Source organism: Dreissena polymorpha, chromosome 2, assembly GCF_020536995.1.
Source record: "Dreissena polymorpha isolate Duluth1 chromosome 2, UMN_Dpol_1.0, whole genome shotgun sequence".
Classification (NCBI taxonomy): domain Eukaryota; kingdom Metazoa; phylum Mollusca; class Bivalvia; order Myida; family Dreissenidae; genus Dreissena; species Dreissena polymorpha.
The window spans coordinates 55,316,417-55,330,453 of record NC_068356.1 but is presented as its reverse complement, the minus strand read 5'-3'; the positions used below and the strand labels follow the sequence as shown (position 1 = coordinate 55,330,453).

The window sequence follows — 14,037 nt, the reverse complement described above, 5'->3', positions numbered from 1 at the left end:
ACGCATACCTGCCTTAAATTATGCAAACATTTACCATTCATGCTCTTGAAATGTAATTCAGTACTATCACGGGGGCGCCGACATCTGACGGGGTAAACTCTGCCTTTAACGATTTTGTTTTATTGGAAACAAACTACACCCGACAGGTAATCTTACCAGGGCCTGCCGGCTGGACACACTGCCTTGTCTAGGTAACCCTTCTCGTTTATCATGTCTGTCGACATTTTCAGCCATCTTTTCAGTGCTGCGAAAATAGGTGACACAAAAATATACACACTATAAATAACGCAAGTAGATTGATCATTTTATATATTAAATATATACAATTCACTACGCATGCGAAATTTGCATTGCTGGGTTTACCACGTGACTATGACGATCGATATACTTGTGTTATCTATAGTTAACTGGTAGTTATATTGTAGATATACTCAGTAAAATTGTATACCGAATAAATTGAAAATATGAAAACTTAACAACATTTTTCAAATAATGTAATTTACCAATCGTGATATTTCAATCAATATAAACTAATAATTGTAAAAAATACGGTATTTTAGAACTTTTCTGTTTCGTAAATCTGGTTGACTGTCCTTTTAAAGGTAATCTGGGTTTTAATTATTTTGTTTAATTCAATATTTTGGTATTTTGTTCAACATATCGTTCGGGCATTATACGGTTTAAGGTAAGTCATGTTTGAACTCACGATGTTAGGCTTTTATCTATGTTTAATTACAATTATTTAAAAGACATATGTACTTGATGTTTTAGCCCTTAAAATACTTTTTATAACTGTTTTTGCAATAAATCATAGTATATTGTTTAGTTAGTTTTGCGATAGGAATATCACTACCATGATGAACAATAGAAAATTAGACAGGTGTGTCGTATGCATTTCCTCCTATTAATGTTTTTCCAGATCCGAAATGGTCCCTATAAAAGGAAATACATGATCAGTATGTACTTTGTGTTAAATGACTTAAGCAGTGTGAAAAACCTAACACATCAAACATAACCAAATGCAGTTAACACATAAGGATAAGGTACACAACAACAAACCTGAACACCCAAAACTGATACCCTGTACTTCTGAAATAACGTTATTGTTAAGAAAGCAATATGTGCTTGTGCAAATGCTGCTTTAGACAGCTCCAGGACCGTAATTATTTATTGAATAAATCAAAACCATCGTCATTTGTTGATTAACGTGGTTCAAATATTAAAAAATATGTCCCTTCTTTAAGCTGCATCTGCATTATATAAACATTATTGTAGCGCGGTTTTCTTTATTTATTGCGATGATTGCGGCCCTGTATTATACATGTGAGCCTCGCTATGGAAAAACAGGGCTTAATGCGTCTGTGTAAAGGTTCGTCCAGAATAAGCCTGTGTAGTCCGATTTTTTTATATTTAAGGAAGTTTCTTCTAAACAAAAATCCAAGGCGGATTTTGTCGTCCATGTTAAGCCTTTTCAGACTGCACAGACTTATCTGGGACGAATCTTTATGCTCATGCATTAAGCCCAGTTTTCCCAGAGCGAGACTCATTATTCTTTTTCATTGTCCGTATACTACCAGTACCGTTAACTCCTTTCACGCAAGATTGTGAACTCGCCATGACCTACAAGTAATCAGATAATTGTAACAAATTGGTATAACGAGTTTACGTTGACATGGTACGGTTAAGGGCACACCGTAATCGTGTTAATTTGTTTCAGTTTGTAGCGTAATTGTGTATCGTTCGTGGAAAAGACACAGTAACCAACAAAGTTCATTTCTGATTTCTTTGCGTTTTATTTCTGCTTATTAACACAACACAACGTTTCCAAAATGTTTGTCAAATACAAGATACATGCGAAGCCCGCAATGGGCCCATCCCGCGAAAGCCAGCAATAATGCGACTTGTATGTTCGGCCGTTTAAGTAAGACTGTCCTTAAATATAGATATAAACAACGAAAGCTTTGATAATTGTTATGTGTACAATTCTGATTGGCTGTGTAACGTCACGTGTCTACATGTACAATTCTGATTGGCCGTTTGTTAAGTCACGTGTCTGCATGTACAATTATGATTGGCCGTTTGTCAAGTCACGTGTCTGCAACCTAAATATACGTATGCAACGGACACCTAACGAATACATACGGAAATGACCGAAGATTGACACATACGGTAAGCAAATATTCGTGTCCGGTAATTATAACCCGAGGCTAATGATTTGCTGATCCAGATGGCTGCCTATTTAAGATTGTATGAAATGTGGTACAAATTTCGATCATTATATAAATCCAACAATGCCCCAAATGTGCGTTTTGTTTGGTTATGTTACACAACTTTCCCCCTTAATTTGTAAAAAAATCTTTTAAAATTTTACTATTGAATTACTAATTAAATAAAAAAAACTACATTCATATAAACACACTCAAATGATGGAAAATATGCGGATAACAATATGATTTCCTTGACAAGCATCTCTGCTGAAATGAATAACATTAGTAATTGTTATACAATTTAAATGTCAATCAAAATGTTGTGTAGAACATCATCTGTTGATCGTTGGCAATCTGTACATCTGGTGTCGTCCATGTTGTCTTGAAGTTGTAGCTCGCGGCGAATACGATGTTTCATTGAAGTCATTGCCGCCGTCATGAAGATAAGTCGATTGTAGGTTCGTCCGTGGCGATTGGAATGCGTTTGTTAATTCAGCTCTGCTTTCCGATGTTTAACTTGCGTCGTCGATTGTCGTTTCCGTTGTATTCATCGTCGTTGTTGTTTTCGTTGTCGTTTGTACGTTTGTTGATGGTCCCAGCGTCTTCGTTTCTCTCGGGACATTAAGATCTTCTATTGGCCATAATGCTCACGAGGTATTAACTATAGCAGTGTTCTCCTTGATGTCTTAGGCCTCGGAAGTATCATTCCAAATGCGTTATCTACGCACGTCAAACAGTTGAACGGCTGCATCTACTCTATAGTGTTTAACGTCACAAGTATTGTGTCCAGTGTTGCGTCACTTGTTGTCCTTCGAAATCTTCTGGCGTTGGTCTTCTTTTAGCGATAGAACCAGGTATTCATTTTGAGAGTAAACGCCGTGATGTTCCATTCTAATTATGTTGTTTGTTTCTTCTATTCGTTGTGGAAGGCGTTGTCTCGCGAAGTCGCTCTTCTTCGGCGTTGTCTTCAAATCTCGATATTTTTATCTGCGTCGTGGTGATACAAGTATCAGTTGTTCAAAATCATGGCAAACATTTATAAATATCCCCTTAGTTATTGTTAAATATCGTCATGACAACTTACTGTGATATCTTATTCAAAAAAATAAATTCTTTACAACGAAAAAATATTAGTCAATTCCTCAAAACAAACTTCGGATAAGTACATGACAGTTTGACATCTGACAAGCCATTTACTTAATATGACTTGTGTACCGCCTTAGGCATAATCATTTTACGCACGTGCGGCCGGTAAATTTTTGACAGGCGCGCGCCACTTTATTGACCTAGAGTAATGGGTAATGATAGACGTACCTGTTCATATCATGGTTTCATAAACCTCGTCTTTATCACTATAGTTTTGCCGTTGGGCATAGATTTATTGACATGTTTGACCTGTGCACTTGTAAAAATGCGCAAATATGACAAGGCAGACTTTTATATATATGCATTCATAATATAAGAACACGTATCGGTATACTTCAAAATTCAGGTCTTTGCTCCTAATCGAACTACTCAAATAATTCTTATGCGACATCGCATCTTCTGTCCATAGCGTAATTTGCTTCGATGGCACAGGGATAGATTCTCTTACTCATGAGGACGCTAAGGTTATCAGAACCTCGGGCTCGGTATGTCCGAACGCTGATCAGTCAGCCGTGCTCATAAAATATAATTGTAACCCTTAAACAATTATATTAGAAATTTAATGCGTACATATCGTTATATTTTAACTGCGCTATACGCGTCAGATCGCATTAAATTCTTACTTAAAATTACTCAAGACCTTCAATATTACCGATATCCTACATATATTTGCAATCAACACAATGACGTATATACATATTTACATAATATTTTTTTTAAGTGTCTGCCCTATTCATATTCGCAATTACCATTACTGTTCTTATTTCCTATTTCTTTCTTTTACAATTCTGAAACTATTTTTAATTTTTCCAATAATTTTATTTATTCGTCCTCTTTAATTTTCTTCATCGTTCTAATAAACAAAACCCGCCTTATGTTCTTTATTAAAATAATAAACAAAACTGTCTTACATAATCTAAATTCCTAAATTCTTAATTATGCCAATGTAAAATACTAGGTAAATTCTTTGAATATTTTTTATATTTGTTCTTGTTCGAGTTTTTCTATTATATTAATAAATAAAATCTTCCACAAATTTTCTTTATTAAAATAATAAACAAAACTGTTTTAAATACTCTTATTTTTCCTCGCACATTTTAATTTAATGAAAATTTACAAACATTCCAACAATTTAAAATGTATTGGTAAGCAAAAAAAACATAAGTCCGTACATAATCCTATATTCTAACAATACCAAAAATATATAAAAATACTTTAAATACTCTCTGTGTGTACGCCTTTAATTTAATGATTTCCATAACTCATAAAAATAATGTAAAACTCAAATATCTCTTTTTATTCTCAATTCACCGATATTTATATAAATGTGCCGATAAATGCAAATCTGGCATGATTTTGATATTTGTAAAATTTGTTCGTACATAATTTATTATCAACACTATGATTTTTATCATCTAACTACATTAAATTCTTTAAAACAATTCTTAAAAATTTCGTTGTCATGACGCCTTTTACTGCAATTTTCTACTTTATAAATTTTGAAATTCCCTCTCCAAGTTTGCCATAATTTTTTTTAAACAACTGACCTGAATTCTTGTCGCGTTGTGGTTGTGATGTTTTCATTTTTTCGGCACGTGATCGCACTTGTGATCGTACTTCGGTCGTATCCATGGTACACGGCTCCATAAAATGAACTGTGTAGCGTAATTGTGTATCGTTCGTGGAAAAGACACAGTAACCAACAAAGTTCATTTCTGATTTCTTTGCGTTTTATTTCTGCTTATTAACACAACACAACGTTTCCAAAATGTTTGTCAAATACAAGATACATGCGAAGCCCGCAATGGGCCCATCCCGCGAAAGCCAGCAATAATGCGACTTGTATGTTCGGCCGTTTAAGTAAGACTGTCCTTAAATATAGATATAAACAACGAAAGCTTTGATAATTGTTATGTGTACAATTCTGATTGGCTGTGTAACGTCACGTGTCTACATGTACAATTCTGATTGGCCGTTTGTTAAGTCACGTGTCTGCATGTACAATTATGATTGGCCGTTTGTCAAGTCACGTGTCTGCAACCTAAATATACGTATGCAACGGACACCTAACGAATACATACGGAAATGACCGAAGATTGACACATACGGTAAGAAAATATTCGTGTCCGGTAATTATAACCCGAGGCTAATGATTTGCTGATCCAGATGGCTGCCTATTTAAGATTGTATGAAATGTGGTACAAATTTCGATCATTATATAAATCCAACAATGCCCCAAATGTGCGTTTTGTGTGCGTTATGTTACAAGTTTAAACATACACTATTTATTGTATTTTGCAGTGTTGTTTAACCAATTATCTGCGTTGTGGTTCTGAACTAATAGGATACGGTATTATAAGGTATTTTGGAAAGCTTCTGCGACAGCATATTGTTAAAAGATAATGACACAGATGCTAATTAACATTATGCAAGCGAAATTGTAACAGGCATATATCAACGCATGACACAGTGTATAGCACATGTTATAAAATGAATGCACCATTTATACAAACATTAAAAAATGTTTTAAACTACACGTAGATGAAGATGTCTTTTTAAACTTAATTTAAAATAGCGAATAATGGAACTGCATAAACTATTTTATGGAGTTTTTATTTCGTTTGTATCTACTTTGGAAACAACTGACACCATAGACATATAATTATCAAAACTGGGATCACCTCCTTTGAACGGCAAATCATGAGGGTTTAAACCGTTTAGGGCTAGCCGAGCTTCTCTTTTACTGAAGAATTATTAACAAACTGAACGTGTGTCTAAAATATATATCAATCAATTGCATTTTGAAGAGTATTATTGAATCATTTATAAATGCAAAAAGGTTCTTCAAAAGCTTCACACAGATTTTAGTGTACTTATGTTGAACATGACGGAAATCATTTATATGCTTTGTATTAAAGATGTTAGTAACCACCAAATATTGTCCGTATATAAACGACATTAAAACTATGCAGACAATATTGTGTAGAGTTTTGTTTTGAAACGATGAATAAATTGAAATCGTCGTAATCATTTGACTTAGAATAATACGGGCGTTAAATAGAAATAGAGAAAATAATACTGGACTGAATTGATGAGTTTAGTTTCATCAATTGTTGCATTTACTTTGTTGTTATAGAACTGCGACCAATCGAATGGTCAACACTAATGCAGAGTTGATATCATTTGCAGGACCAGTGTGACGAACTATTAAAGAGTCTTTCGTTGGCCCATGGACATCATGGAACAAAATGTCTCCACAACGAACGGTATAATCAAATTCGATACGATGGCAGCAATATGTCATAACAACAGAGGCATTGGCTACCAGGGTGATCTGCCATGGCCAAAATTGAAGTAAAAATACGAATAATGTTGGGACAAAATGGGCTGCATGCATTTGCAAAAAGTGTCGTCCGATTGTGTACACATTCCGCTTTTACGGACCTTTCGGTATAAAGGAGATATCTGCTAAACGAAAACCCAGTTTAGGCGGAAAGTGTCGTCCCTTGTTAATTTTGACGTGACTTTACACACATGCATTAAGTCAAATTTTCCCAGAACGAAGATTGATGTGTTTCACAAATTAAAATCAAAATATGAGTAGACATAAACTTAAGTACACAGAACTTAAAAATCCGTCTACAATAAACAATAAAATATCGATTTGTAAATGGTTCTCTCCACTCTGTCTGCTTACGACATTTTGAATTGCTGTCTATATACAACGTTGTTGTTTGACTATTGAATACAGGAAAAAATATAATCTAGCTTTGGAAAAACTGGGCTAAATGCATGTGCGTAAAGTGTCATTCCTCTTTATCCTCTACAGTCCCCATTGGCGAAATAGGTACGACACTTTTTGCGGATATGTAATTTACCCGTAATGATATCGCTTCTATCCGAAAATCCAGCTTTTTAAGAAAGAGGGATGACAATATACACTTATACAGGCATATCTGGGATAACACTTTGCGCACACGCATTAAGACCAGTTTTCCCAGAACAATGCTCAGTTTTCTTTACCTACTATGCTTTCAAGAAATCAAACTTCTTAGCATACATAATTATTTAGTGTGAAACCTCTGCCTTGGTATTGAATGTTCTGATGAGCATAAGCATTGCATTTCGACTCCGAAATTTCTTTTACAAACTCTGCATCACCACGTTTGATAATCTCGTTCATTAATACCTTGTTATTTCCATGGTACTCATCATCTCTGCTTAGTTTTCCTTTACGGTGGGACAACCATATAACAGCTGCGCTTCTGTTATTTGGCAATATAGGTCTTTCCTTAAATTGAAGTGTCATCTCCAGGTTTTTATCTGCACGTTGCAGCACATTATCCTTCATTATGTTCAGGCAGGTTATGCCCATCTTGGGAAACCTTTAAGTCATGAGTTAAGTCATGTGCTAAGTCTGATTCTAACACCTTAATGGTTTCTTGTGGAGACAAAGCGGGTAGTTTTTTGATCTGCCCATGATTGCATGTTGCACTATGATGGAAACTCGACTGGCGGTTACGATACCCAACAATGCTGCAGATGCTTCCTGGCAACACCCCTGGATCTTCGTGAATAATCACTTAGTCTGAAGAAGCAATGCATTTATAAAATTTATGGGCTTATTTGTCGTCTAAAATAGCGAGTTGCACCCCACGTCTTTTTTAGGTCAAATATATCACTTCCAATTCCATTAATACTTGAATATATATTTTTTAAATGACATGTAAACCAGTGAGGTGCAACTCACTAGTTAAGAATTTCCGATGAAATAAAAAAAATTGAAGATCCAAAATGTATAGGCTTATTTGTCGTCTAAAATAGCGAGTTGCACCCCACGGTTTTTGGGGTCAAATAGTTCAATTCCAATTCCAATAATTCATGAATATAAATATTTTAACTCAAACCAGTGAGGTGCAACTCACTATAGTTTAGAATTTCAGTTGAAAATAAAATTTTAAGATCCAAAATTTATGGGATTATTTGTTGCCTAAAATAGCGAGTTGCACCCCACGTTTTTTTGGTCAAAAACTTCAATTCCAATTCCAATAACTCATGAATATACATATTTTAACTCGAACCAGTGAGGTGCAACTCACTAGTTTAGAATTTGAGTTAAAAATATTAAGATACAACATTTATGGGCTTATTTGTTGTCTAAAATAGCGAGTTGCAACCCACAATTTTTGGGGTCAAATATTTCTATTCCCAGTATCTTCTTCTTGTTCTTCTTGGCGTTCGCTCTACACGATCACACCAGTTTCTTCAATAAATGATGTGGTCCGTCTCAGGTCATCCACGTCTCCATAAAGTTTCTGATGGAGGGTTGTGTCCTGGGGCCACTTTGTAGCTCGCTCCTGGTCGTGACGTTTACATCTTTGGAGGATGTGTTCAGCTGTTTGGTCTTCTGTGCCACACGGACAGGTCGGTGACGGGGCCAGTCTGTATTTTTTATGCATGTGTGCATTGAGTCGGTTGTGCCCTGATCGGAGTCTGACCATTATCACTTGCTCTGTCCTGCTTAGGAGATGATATGCATCTGCCTCTTGTCTTGGCCGGGTAAGTGATTTAATGATGGCAACTTTCTCCTTGTAGCTTACTTGCACAGGTGGCTGATCTAACTGAGCACCTTGTTTTGCCAGTTGGTCAGCATCTTCATTTCCGGCCACTCCACAGTGTGCTGGGATCCACTGGAGGGTCACGTTTAGGTTGGTGCTGATTCTTTGTAAGGCATTTGCAAGCTGAGGAACCTTGTTGTTGGTCAGGGCTTCTAATACAGACATGGCATCTGTAAAGAAGACTATCGAATTGACATCTTCGGTCGAGTCTTCAATCATTGACACTGCCTTCATGAGGGCTAAAGTCTCTGCTCTGTAGTTGCTACAGTGTGTTCCGGTTGCTGCATGATGTGTTTCTCGTTTTCCGGATGGGTACAGAATGACGATGCCAGCACCTTGTTCCCATTATAATTGAATATAAATATTTGATCTCAAACCAGTGAGGTGCAACTCGCCAGTTTAGAATTTCAGTAAAAAATAAAATTTTAAGATCCAAAATTTATGGACTTATTTGTCGCCTAAAATAGCGAGCTGCACTCCACGGTTTTTGGGGTCAAATATTTAAATTCCAATTCCAAAATTGCTTGAATATAACAATTTTAACTCAAATCAGTGAGGTGCAACTCACTTGTTAAGAATTTCAGTTGAAAATAATTTATGGGCTTATTTGTCGTCTAAAATAGAGAGCTGCACCCCACTGTTTTTGGGGTCAAATAGTCCAATTCCAATAATTCTCGGATATAAATATTTGACCTCAAACCAGTGAGGTGCAACTCACTAGTTTAGAATTTCAGTTGAAAATAAATTTTTAAGATCCAAAATTTATGGGCTTATTTGTCGTCTAAAATAGCGAGCTGCACCCCACAGTTTTTGGGGTCAATTTAATATTTAAATTCCAATTCCAATTTTTCTTAAATATTAATATTTAACTCAAACCAGTGAGGTGCAACTCACTAGTTTAGAATTTGAGTTGAAAATACAATTTTAAGATCCAAAATGTATGGGCTCATTTGTCGTCTAAAGAAACGAGCTGCACCCCGCGGTTTTCGGGGTTTAATATTTTAATTCCAATAATTTTTGAATATAAATATTTGTACTCAAACCAGTGAGGTGCAACTCACTATTTTAGAATTTCAGTTGAAAATAAAAGTTTAAGATCCAAAATTTATGGGCTTTTTTGTCGTCTAAAATAGCCAGCTGCACCCCACATTTTTTTGGTCAACTATTTAAATTCCTATTCCAATATTTCTTAAATATAAATATTTAAATTTAAACCAGTGAGTTGCAACTCACTAGTTAAGAATTTCAGTTGAAAATAAAATTTTAAGATCCAAAATTTATGGGCTTATTAGTCGTCTAAAAATAGCTAGCTGCATCCCACGGTTTTGGGGGTCAAAAATTTGAATTCCAATTCCAATAATTCTTGAAAATAAATATTTGAAATCAAAACAGTGAGGTGCAACTCACTAGTTTAGAATTGCAGTTGAAAAAAATATTAAAGATCCAAAATTTATGGGCTTATTTGTCGTCTTAAATAGCGAGCTGCACCCCACGGTTTTTGGGGTCAAATATTTCAATTCTAAAAATTCTTGAATATAAATATTTTAACTCAAACCAGTGAGGTGCAACTCACTAGTTTAGAATTTCAGTTGAAAATAAAATATTTAGATCTAAAATGGTTGACTTTGTGCTTATTTGCCGTCTTAAATAGCGAGCTGCATCCCACAGTTTTGTGGGTCAAATATTTCAATTCCAATAATTCTTGACTATAAATATTTGTACTCAAACCAGTTGGGTGCAACTCACCAGTTTAGAACACAAATACTGCCATTATTTTGGATCTTCACTTTTTATTTGCAAATTAAATTACATTGAAAGGAGTTTATTTGTCATCCTAAATCGTCAGTTGCACCACACCAGTTTTCAGAAAACAGTTCTTTTTGATCCACTGAGTCGCGTTACGCCAAACAAATATTGTTTACGGTCAGCCTGACTCATTTTTTATATCATGATGTGCTGTATCTGAAACAGTACATGCTCATTCTTTTTGCCACGAGAAAACACCCAGTGTAAAATATATGTGGGGGGAGGGGGAAAGCTCTCAGCAATGATTTTATCTTGCATTCGACCTTACAACGGTCGTCAGATGTTTCGCGCCCAAGGTTTTTCGACCCCGGATGTTCAGCCCTTCGTCGTTTCGCCCCGAATTTGAAGTGGCATTGCTTGTCATGCTTTGCTGAGAATCTATATCTTCTACTTACAATAAGACGTTGTCAATAAACATTACTGTATTCGTTTTAAAAATGTTTATGTGTTATTTCATGCTGTGCTATGAATAAACTGTACACAATACATGAACAACAAAATAAACAATAATGGCAGGGCTTGACACTAACGTGTTAACCTACTGTCCCAAAGGACCACCAGCTTTCAGAAATTACTGGTCCTGCAAGATATAAAGTGGTCCGACATTTTTTGTATGTTATTTTACCTAAATTTCAAGCTTCTCTTCATTAGATTTAGGTTTTTTAGGCGGAGGTTCAACCAACCCCGGAATGAAATTCCACATTGCGATAACTTGTAATCTTGAAAATACGCACGTTTACTCTCCGGCAATATTAAAACATTATTCGGCGCCCTCCAGTGTAAATTCGCACGGTAAATAAAGTATCTTCTGATGGTACTAAGATCGATAAAATGCTGATTATTGCTGCTTTTTCAAAATAATAAATAACATTTTGTTCATTTCTCGATCCAAATGCTTTGAATGTTATGTTAATTTGTGTATCGATCACGGCAAAGTCCAGAGACATTTGTGGAACGCAAATCGATTTTTTGAACCAACAACAGGTTTTTGTTATCCGGGCATCTAGAAAAATTGGAATTTCCAATATGTTGCTATTTTTATCCCAGTATCGAGTCAGCCCATAAAATAATGATGAAATTATAATTATAAAAAAATAAGAAAGAAAAAAGTAATACTTTTTTGTATTGAACAAAAGTTGGGCATGTAACATATAACATATGATTCAGTATGCTCACAGTAATACTATTAAGTAACGAATAGCTATCTGATTGATAGGATTACATACATACACAAAAAAAAACAAACAATCACATAAACAATCAAAGAAGCGAACCCGCGGAACAGAAGAAAAAATCAGCTGGTCGTATTATGTACAACATTCAATAAGGACTTTCTAGCGAAAAAAGCTTCTTTCACAAAAACGGATTACTTAATAACGTCTTTTTTAGAACATGTTCTCATAAGGCTTAGGAATTTATATACTGATGGTCGCTGGTAATAATATGATTTTATTTTTTTTTCCTGATATCGTTATAACAAGGGCAGATTAACATAAAGTGGTATTCATCTTCTATATCACGTGAGTTACAACAACTGCAATACCTTTCTTCCCTTGCTATGCGATTATTAATGTACCTACCAGTTTGAATTCTTAATGGATGGCATGACATTCTTAATCTACAGAAATAAAATCTGAGGCTTTTAGGTAAGACATCTAAATATTTTTCATACTCGAACGATAATTTAAATTCTTTGTACAATATTAAAACTGGACTTTCAAGTGTTTGAAGCCAGTGTTGTTTAAAGCAATCTAAGACTCTACATTTAAATTCAGTTAGAAATGTGTTTGTGTTAACATAGTGACCATTTTCAAACACGTAAGCGAACCCGTAATCGTTGAGCAGCTTTTTCACATTTGATACCCAATTTCTCTTGCCATTAATGCAATCTTTAAGAGCCTCATTATAAACAACACTTAGTATAATATTATCACTGTCTTTAATTTTAAACCAATATTTAATTATTCTAATGTATCTGTGTATATATAGAGGATATCTGCCCAGTTCAGCATATGCTGCAGCAGAACACGAATTGCTTTTTACTCTTAGTAATCTTTTACACAATTTAAGGTGAATCCTTTCTAGTTCCTTAGATTTGGTGTAACCCCAAACTTCGCACGAATAGTCAAGTATTGGTGTTACAAATGCATCAAATAGTTGACAAAGGGTTTTTGGCAAAAGATCAAAGTCGTCGCATTTGCAAAATAGAACATTTAAAGCTTTCAAGGCCTTTCCATTGAGAAGTTCAATGTTTTTACAGAAGTTTCCTGTGTAATTCAAAACAGTACCAAGGTAGTTGAAATCATCGACTACTTCTATTGGTTGGCTATTATAGGTCCATTTTTCGTTTGCTAATAACGCCCCACGTTTTCGGAAAACCATTATTTTAGTTTTTGATGTATTTACAGTATGACCCCATGTGTTACAATATGAAAACAAAAGATCTAAATGTCGCTGGGTTTCCTCAGGAGTTTTACCTATAATAGCCATATCATCAGCAAACAACAACAAAATCAAAGTTAAATCATCAATACTTAAGCCGGCATCAATGTCACACTGCAAATATAACTCTAGATCTTCAACACATAGTGAAAACAAAAGAGGTGACATCACCTCGCCTTGTCGTAAGCCAACAGCATAATTGAAATATTCAGAATAAGAAGAGCATACCTTAACACACGATTTAACTTTTTGGTACATATCTTTAACAATTCTAAGTAATTTTTCATCAATACCAGTTTTAAACATTTTTAACCACAGTGCATTTCTATAAATGGAATCAAAACACTTCATCATGTCAACGTAAATGACATAGAGCCTCTTATTTTCATTGAGGTATTTCTGAACAAGAGAATGTAAAATAAAAATTGGATCTACTGTGGAACGCCCTTTACGAAATCCGAACTGCGCATCCGAAATACTGTTATTGTCCGTACAAAACTTTTCAATGCGTTTATTTAGGACTGTAGTATATAGTTTTGACAAACAACTTAAAAGTGTAATACCACGATAATTATTAACCTCGCTTTTGTCGCCTTTTTTATGTAGTGGTATTATCAAGCCTTCCATCCAGCTTGCTGGGTAGTAACCTGAATTTAAAATACCGTTAAAAATATCACATAAATGACTGGCTAGAATATCAATATATTCCACGAAATACTCGTTTAATAATTGATCATTGCCCGGGGTTTTATTACGCTTGAGCGATTTAACTGCACAGCGTATTTCACTTACGGTAATAGGCTGGTCAAGTTCAGTGT

The 14,037-nt window shown here is 35.0% G+C and overlaps 2 protein-coding genes across 4 annotated transcripts in view; one reads left to right on the top strand and one right to left on the bottom strand.

Moving 5' to 3' along the window:
* Positions 1-14,037, bottom strand: part of LOC127867116 (uncharacterized) — a 168,808-nt gene that overhangs the window by 139,823 nt on the left and 14,948 nt on the right. The window lies entirely within an intron of this gene.
* Positions 626-14,037, top strand: part of LOC127867107 (dihydrofolate reductase-like) — a 235,249-nt gene continuing 221,837 nt past the window's right edge. The window contains exons 1-2 of one of the 3 annotated variants that reach the window (XM_052408125.1): positions 5,622-5,713; positions 6,543-6,707. In XM_052408125.1, coding sequence (XP_052264085.1) covers positions 6,583-6,707 — 125 coding nt within the window. In that variant the 5' untranslated portion in view covers positions 5,622-5,713; positions 6,543-6,582. Of the gene's footprint in view, positions 686-5,621; positions 5,714-6,542; positions 6,708-14,037 lie in introns of those variants that run through there. The other 2 variants (XM_052408128.1, XM_052408130.1) reach the window with 2 other exon arrangements.